We start from the raw sequence: 18424 nt of genomic DNA, 5'->3' as shown, positions 1-18424 counted from the left end.
TACAAGGTACTCTGTTGAACTCTATGAAGAAAATGAAAGTTAGCAAGACATAAATTAGGGAGCAAACACTTTATATAAAAAAAAACTATTATATTTTCAGCTCTTCAGAGTGATTCACAAGATAACCCACGGTTACAGAATAATAAACTTCATCCTATTAGTACCTTCCTATCAGGCCACGTGTACAATAAAGGTAATAAAGGTTGTCTTTTGGGCGTCAGTTGTGGCTTCAAAATGCTAAGGCACACACTACTCAAGATGAGAAGCCAAAAACTTCCCCCATCCTTCCCTCTATCATGTTCTCTTTTTACATTCGCCACTGGCCATTACACGTGTTCGTGTTAACCCTTTAAACCCTATCATCAGTATCCATATTCTCCATACTGTTCTCTGTACATTTCCAAAGATACTAACAAGGAGAATTTCTTAAACAGTCAAGAACTTTTTCGGTGGCTGAATATGTCCTCTATTCTCATGACCACCATGTGTGATTCAGAGGTGATATTGTAAGGAGAAGTTAGATGTCAGTCAATCTTAGGGGGGGAGGGCAAAGGGTTGATTCTTATCAATCCTTCTGGGTGGAGAGGGGAGTTGAGAGAAAAGTTTCGTTCCAGTAAATGACAACACTTCAATCATCCACCCTAAGCTATTAACATGATCAGAGTAAAAGCACTTCACATGTTTTGTTTGTCAAGGATTAAGATCAAGAGTTTCTTGTTTGCTAACTCGGTTGAATTTGTGAGCTTTAACACGTATACAATGAAATATACAGACACGTGCATACAGTATTCACCAGCTTCTTGTTGATTGGTGTTCCAAAATATTGACTGTAGCCTTTCTTCAGCCCCTCATAGACCATGAATTGCAGTGCTCCGTGTGATACGCCAAAAATACCTGGAACGTAACCCTGGTCAAGTAAAATATAATGATATGAGCAAACTTCATGTTCCATCCAAACACATAAACTCAGGTAAACTCTAAGCTAGGCAAAGATAGCGAGGTCTTAACTCTAAGACTGATGTTTGTGCTTCTCTTTTGTTCTTGCTCTTTTTTTCCCATTTTCTCTTTTTGATTGTTTTATTTCCTCCTTTTTTAAGGAGGTTTGAAAACCACTGTTGGCTTAGTGCATACGCAGCAACCAAAACATACTAACTACAATATTAAAATGTTTTACATTAAGTCTCAAAAGTGAATATCAAAGACATAATTGTGATTGCATCTTGCAGACCTACATCTGTAAGATACCTAAAGTTCTCTGCAATCAGAGTACCAAACAATGAGTCACTTAAAAAAATAGGCTCAATGTATTGGTGTACAGTTTTCAAATTGTGCTCCATAAGAACACTTTCACACTTCCACTATTGAATCTCCCATGTACATTTAAGAACTAGAGACTATATATATATATATATATATATATATATATATATATATATATATATATATATATATATAACTGCAGACAGTACTGTTTCGGCCTTCTGGGCCTCATCAGTGCAGTGCTGATGCTAGGATGGAGGTAAGGCAATAAAGCCACCCCAAGTGATCTCACACATGTGGGATCACTTAAGCCATGCCAGAGTGCTCAAACTAGAAAAACTAGTGAGCATGCATAATGCTAGCAGCAATGACTCATCCTAGTAGAGTGCTCAATTTGGACATGAAAGCAAAGCTTTATATGCCAAAGAGCTATATCTATATATTTAATAATTCCTCTATTATACTACATTTTATTCCATTATTTTTTTTTTGTACTTAAGCTCAAGGTATTAAGGTACACATGGAGCGGTACACACCACTTGTGACTTCTTGGATTTGGTTGACTTTATCAGAGACCAATACCCTGCATACTTCACCACAAGACCAGCACACACAGTCAAAATAATCTCAATTTTTAACTTGATCAATCAATCAAAAAGCTGTCAACCGATATATATCAAGGTTACCTTGTATAAATCTCTCAACTCCTCATGTCTCCACGACTTTAACAGAGCATCTGTAAAAAAAAAGGAGTACAAAATAAGTCATGCATCTGGATTTCATGTAAGTGAGGAATTGGTAAGCACAATTACATGCGCCACCACCTTGATTCCAGTTCACAGTGATTGAGAAAAGTATCAAACAATTTATTATTCACTGCTGAATCAACGTTTGGCTTATAAAAAACTAATGAAATGATCATAAACTTGAAAGAGCTCTTGATTTTTAATTACATTCTCTTCGTAAGTTGCATGTCTGAAACGTATCAAGAATAGTACGGGGAAAAATACATACTGATGGAAGTGTGCAAATGGTTCACTTTTCTTTTCTCTCTCTTAGGTAAAAAGGTGTCATTCATCTTTGCAAACAAATATCTTACCAAACATTCATTTGTACTGAGGTGTTTGTGTTTTTTCAGCAAGGGAATTAGAATACTAGAGATATAAGCGAGTTTTGACCACCCATATTGGGTTTGTTAAGTAACCTGGCACAAACCACCAAAAAGTTAATTCATCATTCTAATTAGCAAATAGATGGACCTTAATCGTTGGAAAGTAAGTCAACGTGATATAACTTAAAACTTTTCCTAAAATGATCTCAAAAATAACGCAACACAATCGGTTACTCGCCAAATATACAACTATCTATTTGTTCAAAATTGATCAGCGCACTAGAATGATTGTGGAAAGGGCATCGAATGAATTAATGTCTGATAACATCTCGCACTATCAACACGACCCTGAGAGTGACGCTAAATGAGCACACTTCAAACTTCGAGTCTCTCGACGGAGACAAACACCCTGTCCCAGATGCTTTTTTCGAAACATATTCACAATTCTTTCATTAATTTTTTTTCGAATATCTGTAGTTCTTAACAGTAGTAACAGAACAAGATTATAGAGACTGCCTCGAAAAGCTCGTCCGAGGAAAAGCGTCAAAGTTTGTCCGAGAGGTTTGAAATTTCAGAATTCAGACCACCTGTACATGCTCTAAAATTCAAATTCAAATAAAAGATTATTTAAGACTAGAAGTTATTAGTATCGCACAAGTTATTAGTAAACTTACACAGCCACAGAATTCAGAAAAAGGAACCAAAACTGAATAGTTTCTTTGAGATCAGCTTAGATTTATAAGGCCTATTTGGTGCACCGTTTTATTTTGTCCCCTGTTTGAAGTGCTCTTTCACAGTAATTTTTTTTTGTTTTGTTTTCAGTCATTTGCGGCGGTGAAATATCGCTTTCAAAAATCTCATAGTTTCAAAATATGGCTAACATTTATCAAATAGAACATTAAAAAAAAACCACAATATTTCCATAGGAATATTTTTTAATACAACAGCTGCAAGGATTCTCTCAAAAATATCACCTTCAATTGTCATCCATAGAAGGTGTGTGTATTTGTTTTAACACGATGATAGTCGAATTCTACTTCGGTTCTTCTACTTTTCCTCGACGGCTTTGAGGTTTTGCGGTGCCTTGAAGGAGATCAAATGAAAAAGAGCACAAAAAATTTAGCCAAATCTCGTTCCGCAACTTCTTTATTCTCCGTGTGTAGAGGGCTGGATTAGTCTTTAAGACGAATATCAACATTTAGACAAAGTAATTGATAGCATGAATCATGAGGTTCATTTTGGATAAATGATTCGAGCAGCTTTTCTCTCAAATATTGATAACTGAGTTCAGTCAAAAAATATTTTTTGGGAATAAATATTAAGAGAATAAAGTTCAAATTGCTTGACCGGTCGTACTTCTTTTCTGCTTTGAAAAGTGGAATATTCAGGACCTAATTATCTTCAAGCGGCACCGGTCCGGCGGTTGTAATTTGCGTCCACGGGGCGTCTTTCCTACAAAAGAAACCTCATAAAAAATAAATGTCCTTAATGCATCAATGTTTGGTCATGGAACCATAGTTAAAACAATTTTTAAGGACTTAACTGGGACTCAAGTTTCAAGCACAAAGGTTGTGCATTAAGAAACAAAACTACTTGGCGACGATTTGACGCAAAATGCAGATCTAATCGCTGGAGGGCTTTTCTTAAGTCAACACATAATTCTGAAATATTTGAGGGCACTCGTTTTTGAGCAGGAGGTGAAATAGATATCTTTTAGGCTTAAAAAGTTTCTGAGAGCTGATAATTAAGTCTCCCTGACCTTGGTGAATGCGGGGCCCTAAGGAATAATTGTGTGTTTATTATTCGTTGTTCATTTTCAGCGTGAGTGAAGTTCTCTGTTATCATTAATATGAGAAAAAATCTTCTACTCTATGCTAATATAACGGTTAAATCGAACGTGCTTTCTCTGTGTATTGATACATTAAAGAAAAAAATTTCAGGCGTTTGAGCCTAAACATATCCAGGTGCAAAATATTTTATTGAGGACTTAAAAGGAGCGAGCACTCATCTTTTACCAACACACCCTAAATTGTTCCTCACTGCTTGGCACATACACGTGGCTGGAAAATGACAAATATTGACAAAATAATCATTTTTTTTTTAAAGTCCACTTTCGCAAAGCATCTCTAAACTGGTAAAGGAATGCGACTACAGCCTTAAGAGAACGAAAAAACATTTTGCGTTTATAAATAAGATTCCTTATATTTTTACGTTTTTGTATGGAATTGATAGCGAAAAAGAAACTAAGAAATTAGAAACAAATTACTTCCAAACAGATTATTGACAAGACAATTTTTTACCATTAAAGAACAACTTTGATATTGGAGTAAACGGGACAGAATTCATTTAAAGAGTTCTGCTGAGTATAAACGTTAAAAATAAAATCGATACCAAAGCTTTGCCCTACTTCAACAGAAGTTTTTCAATTAAAAAGCCTCATTTCAATCGATGGATTCACAATGTAAGTTCAACCTTATATCCTGTCTCTTAAATTGATATGGAAGAGGAATCAAATCGTTTGGTTCAAACTGAATCTTCAGCGTAAAAGTTCTGCGTCATTGTTTTATACAGCTGACGGAAAATTGCAAGCGAAATGATATTAGGGTAAGGAAAAAAACGGAGTCTTGTTTAACCTTTTTTCCTATAAACTTGCCATAACGTGAATATTCTCCCCCATAAATCGAACGGTCACAGTATGTTTTGTATCCCCAAAAATTTCGCAACTCAAAACAGCAATTGATAGACATTTCAACAAATATTTGGAGTTTGCATCACTCGTTTCATTTTCATATTGAAATCGTGAGGCCGATCAACATCTCCGCTGCGACTCTGTCTAAGAAAAACCCTAATGATTCCCAAATAACTGCAAGTAAAAGTTTGCGATATCAAAGACGCTTTTATCAAATTTCTGTAGTTCTTGGCAGTACGAACAAAACAAGAATATAAATATTGCCAAGAAAAGCTCGTTCGTGGAAAAGCCCTAAAGTTTGTCTAAAAGGTTTTAAATTTCAGAATTTAGACCACCTGTACATGGTCTCAAATTCAAATTCAAATAAAAGGTTTTGGGACTAGAAAAAATTAGGACTCACAATTCAAACTCCATTAAGTCGTTTCAAAGAGAATTTTGCTCGAAAGCTCTCTTTAATTGTTCCATCGTATGACACACTTAAAAGATGTTAAAAAGATTGAGCAGCCCCACGTAAAAAAAACAAACAAACAAACAAACAAAAGCAAGCAACCCAGACAAAATGAGGGCGAGTCTCTGTTAGTTTAAAAGTTTTGTATTCAAATGATGGTCATTAATAGCTTTGGGGACCTGTTATGTCTCTCGTTTAAAAACAAACTATACATGCAATTGTGGTGACGAAGGGGTTGGAAGAAACGCGAGAAATTCTTAAAAGGCGTAATTTGGGAGCAACCTACAGCATAAATTTAAGTAACGTAAGGATAAAAAGAACTTGAACACGTTAGATGACAAAGATGCACCTGTCAAATTTGCAGCGTCATTAACGTAAATGAACTTCACAATCGGCGAATTGTCTGTGTTATGCTTAGAGGTAAATGGTTAAAATTTTTCTGCAAATTCGTCAGTTTGTTCGAATTTTCCGTAAAATGTTGCAAGATTTACTTGCCCTGATCCTGAGCTTAAATTCCAATTGTAGCTTCATTTCAACCCTCAAGTTTTAATGTCTTTCTCGACTAATGGAATCTTGTTGAATGCAAATGAATTGCATCACAAATCATCAATATTTGCTCGAAGTTTCCAGACTAAAATTATACAACTGTGGATAAATGGCACGGACAATTTGACGTTCCTCGAGTTTAATTATATTTTTCCTGAGCTAACGGATGAGTGTCTTTTGTTATGGATAATGGATAAACATGAGGGTTTGTTATCAAAACACTCCTAAGAGCTGATTTTAAAGTACCTTCGTAAGTCTGTATTCAAAATTTATCAAATCCTAATTGGTGCCTCACAGCTAGTAATTTAGACCGATTGAATTTCACTTTATAATTAATAACCAAGTATCTTCGCCATTGGTTGGCAAACATCACAAACAGAACAATTATATTACTTAAATTCCGGCCCGAATTCTGTTGAATTCATTCCTTGTGAGGAGCCAAACAGAAACGATGAGGTTCTCTTTTAAGGTTAATTATTATACATTGGCTTAAAACAAACGTTTGGTATGTTAATCATAGTTATAATACTTTAATGAAAGAGAGCAGTTTTAACACGGTGGCAATTAGCTGATTGAGGACTGCATTTCTTATATTTATCAGCTCTAGTGTTACGTATATATATATATACCTAATTTTTTTACACGACTTTTTGGTTACTGAACTGTTTTGTTACATAAAGGAGAAGAAACACACACTAACAGATACTTGTTTGACATAATATATATATAAAACCGCAGCTACTTGAAGATTTACTGAGCCAATTTGGTAAGGCTATCTTCGCAAGTTAACTACACTAGTTAAGCAGATCAAAGGTATCATTCCACAAAAGCTGAGAGAAGCTAAAAAACCTCAGATATTCTGATACAACTTTTAAGTTGTACTTAACATTTTTCCTTACATTCCAACTAGCATCCTGTCGAGCTGCTATGAAGTTTTCTCGCGAATTTTCAGGCGGGCCATTAGTCAGTGCATGACATTTACTATAAATTTTATTTTTACTCATTAGGTAAGTATACAGTTTTTCAAAGTTAGCTGTATCTAGGCGGGAATTAAACATGTACTTATGGTGTCTTACCCTCAATATTTGCAGATTAAATGCAAGTAAAAGGTATGTTGTGGATATTCCAAAATTTAAGATTCCTCCTCTTCGCCTCTGCCATGGAGTTTGTCACAGCTGACGATCAATGTAGGAACAATGTATACATAGAAGGGATGGCTCTCAGGTGTTCGGTCTTCAAAAGATGGTCAGTAGCGGCTCCTCACCTCTGCGATGTCAAATGCGGACAAGAGATCACATGCCAAAGCTATAACTACAATCAAAAATACCAAATATGTGAACTAAATAACCGCACCAAGGAGGCGAGACCAGAGAATTTCCTTCCAGCTCCCGCGTGGTTTTACATCCGGCGATTGAACGGCAGAGGTAAGAAAGTGATTCTAAGTGATTCCTATTTCTTTAAATCTTCTCCATCCTCAGCCTGATTCCTTCTCACCCGGAAGAACTAAGAAAAGGAAGTGAACGTAAAACATGTCTTTACTTCAGCTCCATTAGGTTCTATCCCTGAATTACCAGCGCTGTCTTGTCGGGAAATAAAGGATAGTGAAGGTAAACACACCATAAGCGGCAAGTATTGGCTCGATCCAACTGGGAAAGGAAAGGCAAAACTGATTTACTGTAATATGGTTAACGAAGGTAGGTCCTATGAGTTTGAATGAGTTATTTTATTTTGTAACGAGTTATAGGTATCATGAAATTATTATAAATTATACTATTATTGATATCATCATCGTAATATTTGGTTTGGATCAGTTCTATGGAGGATGTCTCTCTCAAGTTGCTCTAACTTAGTCACTGCTTCTCTTTCCACATTCTAGATATGGACGAATGTAAATTTAACATCAGTGACTGCGACGTGAATGCAAACTGTACTAACACGTATGGTTCTTACAAATGAACATGTAAAGTGGGATACACTGGCGATGGACACTCATGTTCAGGTAATTTTGAAGATTACCTTATTAATATTTCTAAATAAAACTAATTTTTGTAAATCGTCTCATAATTTAGAGCAACGTTACCCATGCACGTATTTATGCACAGAGTTACCATGCTCTACATCTTGCTTGTTTCAGAATAGTCAGGTTGATAGATTCAACTATTTGTGCTGAAATTTATGTAGCACTAAAAGAGAAACATTTGTCTTATAATTCGTGATGATTAAAGGAATTAACCGACTAAGAGTCATAAAAACGATAAGATGCAAAAATGTATCGATGATTTTTCAGATATTGACGAGTGTAAAGGAAATCACTCTTGTCACATGAATGCTATCTGCACGAACACAAAAGGATCGTACGTTTGTACTTGTCACCCCGGATATACTGAAAATGGACGCGGCTGCGCAGGTATTTGATGCGTTTCTTTTGTAACCATTTTCATCAGAAAGAAAAGCACTATCATCGTTGTAAAACTTGTTTTGCCATTATACCTTGTATTAAGAAGAGATGAATGTAGACCTGAAGACAATATTGATGATGACACAATTGTTTTAAATAAACATTCAGGGGAAAAAAATCTCAGCTGGCAAAGGAAGACTTAATGGATGGGCTCACAGGACAGAACAATGGATTAAACTCGCGCGGAATCAAGAAAAAAATTTAGTGAGCGCTTAAGTGAGGTGCTTGCGTCTAGGACCCAAGAAAACAAGATTAAGGTTTCTAAGTTTATACTCGGCAACTTCTTCCCGATTGCATTTTTTTAAATTTGTTTCAAAAATTTTTGAGGATCAAAGGAATTAACCTTGACGCATTTCTTTTGAAACCATTTCCATCAGAAAGAAAAGCACTATCATATTTGCGAAGCTTGTTTTACAAGCATACCTTGTATTGACCCTTTCACTCCTAAGATCTCATTAGTAATTCTGTTTACAGTCTACCATACAATTCATACGATGTTAGTTCTAAGAATTTGGTATTGAATCAACTGATAATCCTCAAGCTGATATTTTTTCTTATTCTCGTCATTTGTCGGTTTGATATTGTAATGATTTAGTAAGGAGAAATTCTCTCTTGGTCATTAAAGGAAGTTAGATGGTTAAGTAAACATTCAGTGTAAGTTAAAAAATCTCCACTGGTAAAGGGAGACTTGATAGACAGGCTTACAGGACAGAACAACAGATTTAAAACTTGGGGGAACCGAGAAAAAAATCTGGTGAGTGGTTGTGTGAAGCACTTGCGTCTGGAACCACAAGACAACAAGACTAGGGTTTCTTACGTTATGTTCGGCAACTTTTTTTCAATTACAGTCTGTTTGTTGTTTTTTTTTTGGTTATTTTTATGATTTTACAGATATCAACGAGTGCAAAGGAAATCACTCTTGTCACGCGAATGCTACATGCGTGAACACCCTTGGATCACATGTATGTCAATGTCATGTTGGATATACTGGAAATGGACAAAACTGCACCGGTGAATTTAATTTCTTCTCTACAATATTTTTAATTGTCCTGTATGGATTCCGGCTACGGCGCTGCACAATTCAGCTGCGTTCCAAGACAATTAGATAATTTATTACTCATTACTGGTTTTGATTTAAGCAGTCGTTTCTCGTGTTAAGAACCTCTTAGGTAATGTCACTGACTTTTAAATTAACAATTTTGGTAACTGATGCATTGTTATTCTGCTTTTAATGGACTCTAAACAAGTTATTGACAAAGTCATGAAAATAAAATCGCTCGTTTGGCTCTGAACCCTGTGCACATGATAGATATGTACGTGACTTTCCATGGCGCTACGTTTTCGCTGATATATTTGAAAGAAAAAAGTTGTAAATTATTATCATCAAGTTTTATAAAATAGTCAAGATAATATGAGCGCACTGATTGGTCAAAATTAATTATTATAGGGGGGAAGTTTCTAAAGAAACTTTGGTGCCGCGTCGGTGGAAGAGTATAGCAGGTAATTTAGTTAACAACTGAGTTCAAAATATAAATTGGCCACCGTAAAGAGTAACAAGTGCTAATCAGCCTTTTTACTCTTTACGGTGGCCAATTTACGTTTTCAACCCAGTTGTGAACACTAAATTACCAACTTTTGATTATGTTTTAAATGATTTAAAAACCTTACACAAACTTTAATGTGATACAGACATGACACTCTCCGTGGATCTTAAAAACCCTAAAAGAATCTCTAACCTTCCAAGATTCCTTTATAAAAAGAGCAGTTATGATCAATCAAACTTATTTGACTTACGCAAGCCAATTGGCCTTATGATTACAAATAATTGGATGATGCTAGTAGGCAGAGAGTTATTACACACTCCTGGGAAATAATTGGGTACTAGCGAATACTTCTGGGCTGGTATCGTTGTGTGGGAGCTGAGGATCAAAAATGTCTTAAACGCATTTGGTAGCATCCAGTTGAGCCGGTGAAAACAACTCAGGCTTTGATGGGCGATTAAAGCAAGAGGAAATGTAATTCTTCATAAAGCTATCATTTCATTTTAGTTCCTTTGTGCATCATCATTGTCTAACCCAAATTCATCAAAACCTGGGTGACGCTAATGGAAAGAGAAGTTAAGCTACATCAAAATTTGGTAAGCTGTTTTGTGACAACTTACTCCCCGCGGAATTTTTTTTTCTTTTTTTTTTGGGGGGGGGGGGGGATGACAAAGCAGGAACTGTTTCAGAGCGGTCTGGTTGATAAATTGTAATATTCGCCATGAAATATACGCTTCAAATATCTAATTTGTAAAGCAAACAAAAAAAAAAGGACACGAGTTTTGTTGTTTACAATTATTAAAGTAATTACACGACTGAGACCCATTTTAAAATGAATAACGTGATAAAGTGCAAATATACAAATGGTTTCTCAGATATTGACGAGTGTAAAGGAAATCACTCTTGTCACGTGAATGCTATCTGCACGAACGCCAAAGGATTTTACGTCTGTACTTGTCACCCCGGATATACTGGAAATGGACACAACTGCACAGGTATTTGATGCGTTTCTTCTGTAACCATTCCCATCAGAAAGAAAAGCACTATCATCGTTGCAAGACTTGTTTTGCCAGCATACCTTGTGTAAAAAAGAGATGAATGTAGGCCTGAAGACAATGTTGATAATGACACAATTGTATTAAATAAACATTCAGTGGTAAAAAAATCTCAACTGGCAAAGGGGGACTTGATGGATGTGTTTACAGGACAGAACAACAGATTTAAACTCGCGGGAAACCAAGAAAAAAATCTAGTGAGCGCTAAAGTGAAGTGCTTGCGTCTAGGACCCAAGAAAGCAAGACTAAGGTTTCTAAGCTTATGCTCGGTAACTTCTTCCCAATTGCATATTTTAAAATGTATTCTTTTTTTATGTTATCATTTTACAGATATTAACGAGTGTAAAGGAAATCACTCTTGTCACGTAAATGCTACATGCATGAACACCAAAGGATCGTATGTCTGTACTTGTCACCCAGGATATACTGGAAATGGAAGCAACTGCACAGGTACTTGATGCATTTCTTTTGAAACCATTTCCATCAGAAAGAAAAGCACTATCATATTTGCGAGACTTGTTTTACCAGCATACCTTGTATTGACCATTTCACTCCTAACATCTCATCAGTAATTCTGCTTACTGTCTACCATACAATTCTTATGATGTCAGTTCTAAGAATTTGGTATTGAATCTACTGATAATCCCCAAGCTGATATTTTTCCTTATTCTCGTCACTTGTCTGTTTGATATTGTAATGATTTGGTAAGGAGAATTTCTTTCTTGGTCATTGAAGGGAGTTAGGTGGTTAAGTAAACATTCTGTGTAAGGTAAAAAATCTCCACTGGTAAAGGGAGACTTGATAGATAGGAACAGATTTGAACTTGGGGGAACCGAGAAAAAAATCTGGTGAGTGGTTGTGTGAAGCATTTGCGTCTGGAACCACAAGACAACAAGACTAGGGTTTCTTACGTTATGCTCGGCAACTTTTTTTTTTTAATTACAGTTCGTTTACGATTTTACAGATATCAACGAGTGCAAAGGAAATCACTCTTGTCACGTGAATGCTACATGCATGAACACCCTTGGATCACATGTATGTCAATGTCATGTTGGGTATACTGGAAATGGACAAAACTGCACAGGTGAATTTAATTTCTTCGCTACAATATTTTTAATAGTCCTGTATGCTTTCCGGCTACAGCGCCGCACCATTTAGCCGCGTTGCAAGACAATTAGGTAATTTATTACTCGTTACTGGTTTTGATTTAAGCAGCCATTTCTTATGTTAAGAACCTCTTAGATAATGTTCCTGACTCTTAAATGAACAATTTTGGTGACTGATGCGTTGTTCTGCTTTAAAATTAACCTTATCACAATGACTGACGGAGCATGAAAATAAAATCGTTCGTCTGGCTCTGAACCCTCTGCACAGGATTGATATGTAAATGATTTTCCAAGGCGCTACGTTTTCGTTGACACTCAAGATATATTTGAGTGAAAAAGTTGAAAATTATTATCATCAAGTTTATAAAACAGTCAAGATACTACGAGCGCCCTGATTGGTCAAAAAACAATCGTTGATTGCACCGGTAAACCTGTGGAAAATTGAAGTTTATATATGTTATTAAAGTAACAGACCGCACTTTCTATCGGTTTACCAGCGTAGTAAACGTCTTCAGGTGTTGGGAAACCATTCGAAAAAAAAGTAGATCAGTCGCTTCCAGCTCGTTCTCACAAAGTCCAGCGTGGATTATATCGCCAGTAAACTGAGAGAAAGAGCGATAAATAAAGGTTCTACAAGAACTGCGATGCTGCGTCGGTGGGAGAGTGCAACAGGGTAATTTAGTATTATCAATTGAGTTGATGAGGTAAATTGGCCACCGTAAAGAGTGTTACAGCGAATGCTCGAAACGTCAGCTTTGAAACTCTTTACAGAGGCCAATTTGAATTATCAACTCAGTTGATAAGGTAAGAAAAATAATGGGGAAGGAAAAAAATCTAAAAGAAATGGCAGGTTGAGTCCTGAAGGGATTGTATGACCTTATCTGATCCTTTTCATAGAACGAAAGGAAACCTTTAGGAGGCAGAGAGAAATTACACACTCCTGGGAAATAATTGTGTTACCAAATACCTCGGGGCTGGCATCGTTGTGCGGGAGCTGAGAATCAAAAATGTCTTAAACGCATTTGGTAGCATATAGTAGAAGTACATACAACTCAGACTTAAACGGGAGATTAAAGCAAAAGGAAACATGACTCTTTGTAATGCTATCAGTGATTGAGGAAGGGCTAACGCTCGAAACGTCAGCTTTTTTACCCTTTACGGTGGCAAATTTATGTTTTCAACTCAGTTGTTAACACTAAATGACCTGCTATAATTATCAAAACCTGGGTGATGCCAATATTAAGAGTAGTTACGCTACACCGCAATTTGGTCCAGTGTTTTGTGATGACCTATCCCCCAAGGGATGGTACGTTTTGTGGGAGCAGCAGGAACAAGCCAGTTGTTTCAGAGCCGATAGCTTGATAAACTGAAATACTCGTGATAAAATATACGTATCAAATATCTAATTCGTGGAACACAAAAAGAGAAAAAAATGTTTTATTATGTATGATTATCAAAGTAATCACTCGACTGAGAGTCCGCTCATTTTTAAAGTGATAAACATGATGAAGTGCAAATATATATGTGGTTTCCTCAGATATTGACGAATGTAAAGGAAATCACTCTTGTCACGTGGATGCTACCTGCACGAACACCAACGGATCCTATCTTTGTAAATGTCACCCTGGATTTAATGGAAATGGTCAAAGCTGCACAGGTGAATTTAATCTCTTCATTATAATGTTAAGAATATTCCTGCTCGGATATAACCTGAAGCTGCTGAGGTGGCCATATTAGTTTGTCATATATAAACGATACTGGTTGCGCCCTAAGTCTGCCTAGAGCTGTCCCTTAATTAATGCATTGTCTGAAAAAGAAGGAGCTCAAATTGGGATCCTGCTGAGTTCATCTAGATCTTCAATATCACTGTTTTAGCCTCAAAGCTTTAAAGTAGTTAAAGACATGCCGAATTACTATATTTAATTCTTCTTCGCCTAAAAAACACTGTAGGTAAATTTGAGCAATCTACAATCGAGTGAGTGAATAATTAACAGACCAATAATAATTTGCATGCTATATCAGTGAATCCACAGCAATAAATAAAGCAGTTTTAGCAGGAACTATTGTCCTAATAGTGCTAAGTTTTGTTTTTATAAGCAGCATTACCCATACATGTTTATGCACGGAGTTGCGGTGGTCTACTTCTGGTTTGTTTCAGAGCCATCATATTAGGAGATGAAATAAAAACATTTGAGAAGAGAATATAATATCTAAGTTGCACGTTTCAAAAATCTAGTTCGTTAAAGACAAGACAAAAGACAAAAAGTAATGGTTAAAGTAATTACAAATCGTTCGGTGACAAAATTAAAGTGCAAAATGCATTTACGGTTTCTCAGATATTGACGAGTGCAAAGGAAATCACTCCTGTCACGTGAATGCTAGGTGCAATAACACTCTTGGATCACATGTATGTGAATGTCAGCCTGGATATACTGGAAATGGACAAAACTGCACAGGTGAATTTAATTTCTTCGTTGCAATAATTAGAATAGTCCTGCATGACACGTCTGACTGCGGCGCCGCAGCATTCAGCCGCGTTGCAAGACAATTAGATAATACATTACTCATAACTCGTTATGACTTAGGCAGCCGTTTCTCATGTTAAGAACCTCTTAGGTAATGTCCCTGACTTTTAAATGAACAATTTTGGTGACTGATGCATTGTTATTGTGCTTTGAAATGGACCCTAAAAAAATTATTGACAAAAGCATGAAACTAAAATCGCTCGTTTGGCTCTGAACCTTGTGCACAGACTGGATATACAAGTTGTGCACACAATGGATATGTAAGTGACTTTCCATGGCGCTACGTTTTCATTGACGCTTAAGATATCTTTGAGAGAAAAAAAGATAAAAATTATTGTCATCAAGTTTTATAAAAAAAGTCAAGATACTATGAGCGCCCCGATTGGTCAAAAACAACCGTTGATTGCACAGGGTAATTAAGTATCATCGAAAACTTTTTTTTAATGTGTACGTTCTCTCTCAGACGTTGACGAGTGCAGCGAGGACCATCCCTTTAAAATGAACAAATGCAATCCGAATGCATCTTGCACTAATACCCAGGGTTCATACAACTGTTCTTGCAATCCTACGCTTATTGGAGATGGTTTTGATTGTAGAGGTTAGTTTGGTTTTTGAATGCGATGAAATTTTTATTTGTTTCCTACGTTGATTGTGGCAGTAAATTGCCTAGTGTTTACTTTCATGCGATATTCACATCGAGGAGGCATAATTTACGCTTCCTTGAGCACAAAAACGAATCAACTTTTACTTATAGGGGATAAGTTTCTAAAGGAACTCATGTGCAGCGTTGGTGGGAGAGTGTAGCAGGTAATTTAGTGTTAACAACTGAGTTGAAAATGTAAATTGGCTACCGTAAAGAGTAAAAAAGCTAATCAGCCTTATTTAATTTATGCAAGCCAATTCGCCTTATGATTACAAATAATTGGATGATGCTAATAGGCAGAGAGTTATTACACACTCCTGGGAAATAATTGGGTACTAGGCAATACTTCTGGGCTGGCATCGTTGTGCGGGAGCTGAGGATCAAAGCTGAGGATCAAAAATGTCTTAAACGCATTTGGTAGCATCCAGTTGAGGTATAAACAACTCAGGCTTTGATGGGCGATTAAAAGCAAAAGGAAACGTAATTCTTTATGATGCTGTCATTTCATGTTTTGTTCCTATTTGCATCATCATTGTGTAACCGGAATTCCTCAAAACCAGGGTGATGCTAATAGCGTAATAGAATTCCCCGCGGAATTTTTTTTTTTTGGGGGGGAGGGGGGGTAGTAGGAAAAAGCCAGTTGTTTCAGAGCCGTCTGGTTGATGAATGGTAATATTCGTGATGAAACAATCGTTTCAAATACCTAATTCGTAAAACAAGCAAAAAAAGAGGACATTAGTTTTTATTGTTTATAATTATTAAAGTAAAGTTCTTGTTGAACTAATTCTGTACAAGACGTCAAGGAAAGATGTTTACCTTTGATTCTTTAACATTTTTTAAATTTCTATTTAACCTTTTTCAGCCGACCCATGTTATTATTATCAAAGCCTGAGTGATTCCAGTAGAAAGAGCAGTTACGAAACACCCTTGGGCCAAGAGAGGTGTGACAGGCAACTCCTTAAGGGATGGTATCGTTTTAGGGGAGCTGCAGGAACAAAAATGCCAACAGCACGTGTGCCAGCATTCAGATGTGGTACAGTCTACTCAGGCTGGTTGGATGGTGCTCATCCTACAGTAAAAGATGGTGAAGTTCAAAGGAAGGTCTGCTTTAGTGATCGTTCCACCGGTTGCAAATTCTCTATGGTGATCTTTGTAAAAAACTGTGGATCCCACTACATCTACAAACTTCACCCACCTATTTGTATCTCACGCTACTGTGGCACAGACTGAATGTGAAGCAAAGACAATAAGTGAGAGGAGTCATAAATCGAACCGTAGTTACATGTGTATAAGGATTTTAACATGTGAGATAGTTAACCTTTCTTCTCTATCGTAAACATTATCAGCAGATTTTAACTTTGGTGGCAGACAGGTATTTATTTCATTAGAATGATAATTCTCATATAGCCTCCGTCATCGAAGAGAGTTGCGCGAAGGATTTTTAAAGTTAATTAAAATCAGCAAGACGCAAACTCTCGAGCTTATGGTTTTCGGGCATTTTTTTTTTCGCTTTTTCATCCCTCTATTGCTGTAATTATTAACCACGGTCTATTTTAGCACAAGTCAGTGGAATACAAACAAGCGCCATCTTAGTTATAGGCGTAGAAAAAAAAAACCAGATGTTGGTCAAAATCTGATGCCCTATGGAATTACACAAAGTTAACGTAGTAATTGTGACTCAGTGTTTTGAAACAGTGTTTTAATGGTTTAGCCTGTCGTAACCGTTTGTCAAATGCGTCCGAATCGACAAGGAGTCATTCGAAATAGATCGCTCTCATCTCAGACTGATTTTGAATCTAAGTTCAAGATCTCTATAAAATGGCTTTAAAAGGGTCCCTATACAACTCATTTAACTAAGCCCGTGGGCACTTCATTCATCCAAGACAAAATTTGTTAAAATTATTTTCGAAGCAATTTGTGTAGGTAATCAAGTGTTTCGAGTGCAATTTGGGATAAATCAGAGCGAGAAATTTTCAGTCAAGCCAAATTGCGTGAACCCGTCAGGCGAGTGCAACTTGCATGTCATGTGTATTATAAGTTGAAAAACTGCATGTAGCTTTTAAAAGTTGACCTGTTTTCTAAGGTTGATGTTTGCCTTCAATATAATCACGCAAAAAGAAAAGAATTCAGAGCTGCGATGTGCCAAAAAACAAGTACTTAAAGTAGCAAAGGTAAGCGCAAGTTGTAAACAACTTTTTTTACACTATAGCTATTCAAGCACGTCACCAACAATACTTCACAGGAATGTTAGATTTAAAATCAAAGTCTCAGTTTCTCCTTCTGAAATTTTCCTTTTTTATCAAACAAAAATATGCAAAGAATCCTATGAAAAATAATACGCGCTGGAAAGAAATCCACCTCCACCCCCCTAAAGGCCTCAGCCTGATATTTCATTATCCTCAGATAGTCTTTGAATCATTTGGTGTTCATTTGTCTCTAATTTACAAGAAGAGATCTGAACACAAAGCAAATGGGGCAAAGCAAGGTGAGTTTATTAACAACGTATCAAAAGATAAAGAAATCGTTGGTGGTCTTTTCAAAGGAAAATGATATGAGCTTAGTCACTTTGTGGCTCAGCTTCTTGAGTGTTGTAAATAGAAGGGCATCATGTATGTAGTCTCATTTTTTAACTAAAGCTGTGTATCTCTTTGTAAATACATTTACCTTACACGGACTATTTTCAGCTGAGTTTCAAAACATGGACACGAGAGTAAATGTTAAGGGCAGTGTAGTCCATGCGCTAGAGCTAGTAGATTCTCGGCACCACTCATCTGATGAAAGGTTATGGAAAGACTCTTCAAATTCACTTGATAGGAATCGCGAAAGAGTACCTTTCACCATTTTTTAAGTAGATTTAAGTCAATAACTAGGGAAAAATAAAGAAAACAACAAGGAAATGCTCGGGAAAATGCATGAAACCAGAACCCAGTGAAGTAAAAGCAGATCAATCACTCAAAACTGTTCCAACTTTACATCACAACGATTCAGTGATAAATGGAGTAATCTATCGGAAAAGATAAAAAAAGTAAATATTTTTAGATC

General features: G+C 36.4%; 2 protein-coding genes across 5 annotated transcripts; both read left to right on the top strand.

Annotated features, from left to right (window-relative positions):
* Nucleotides 1–6392: 6392 nt before the first annotated feature.
* On the top strand, nucleotides 6393–12659 carry LOC149053345 (uncharacterized). 4 transcript variants are annotated; one of them, XM_089190295.1, is made up of 9 exons: nucleotides 6399–6559; nucleotides 7146–7478; nucleotides 7599–7748; nucleotides 7931–8053; nucleotides 8342–8461; nucleotides 9404–9523; nucleotides 10929–11048; nucleotides 11439–11558; nucleotides 12073–12659. In XM_089190295.1, the coding sequence occupies exons 5-9, from the start codon at nucleotides 8377–8379 to the stop codon at nucleotides 12264–12266; spliced, it is 639 nt and encodes a 212-aa protein (XP_089046421.1). In that variant the 5' UTR covers nucleotides 6399–6559; nucleotides 7146–7478; nucleotides 7599–7748; nucleotides 7931–8053; nucleotides 8342–8376; the 3' UTR covers nucleotides 12267–12659. The 4 variants fall into 4 exon arrangements, with proteins under 4 accessions (XP_089046408.1, XP_089046421.1, XP_089046414.1 ...); XM_089190282.1 differs by having other exon boundaries at nucleotides 6393–6559; nucleotides 7931–8461; XM_089190288.1 differs by having other exon boundaries at nucleotides 6404–6523; nucleotides 7931–8461.
* Nucleotides 12660–15237: 2578 nt separating this feature from the next.
* Nucleotides 15238–16612, top strand: LOC149053344 (oncoprotein-induced transcript 3 protein-like). Its single transcript, XM_089182824.1, has 2 exons — nucleotides 15238–15337; nucleotides 16245–16612. The coding sequence occupies exons 1-2, from the start codon at nucleotides 15238–15240 to the stop codon at nucleotides 16610–16612; spliced, it is 468 nt and encodes a 155-aa protein (XP_089038950.1).
* The last annotated feature ends 1812 nt before the right edge of the window (nucleotides 16613–18424 follow it).

The sequence above is a fragment of the Pocillopora damicornis genome, chromosome 1, assembly GCF_964200805.1.
Source record: "Pocillopora damicornis chromosome 1, jaPocDami1.2, whole genome shotgun sequence".
Lineage (NCBI taxonomy): Eukaryota > Metazoa > Cnidaria > Anthozoa > Scleractinia > Pocilloporidae > Pocillopora > Pocillopora damicornis.
The sequence above is the reverse complement of the archived record's forward strand: the minus strand, read 5'-3'. Positions and strand labels throughout refer to the sequence as shown.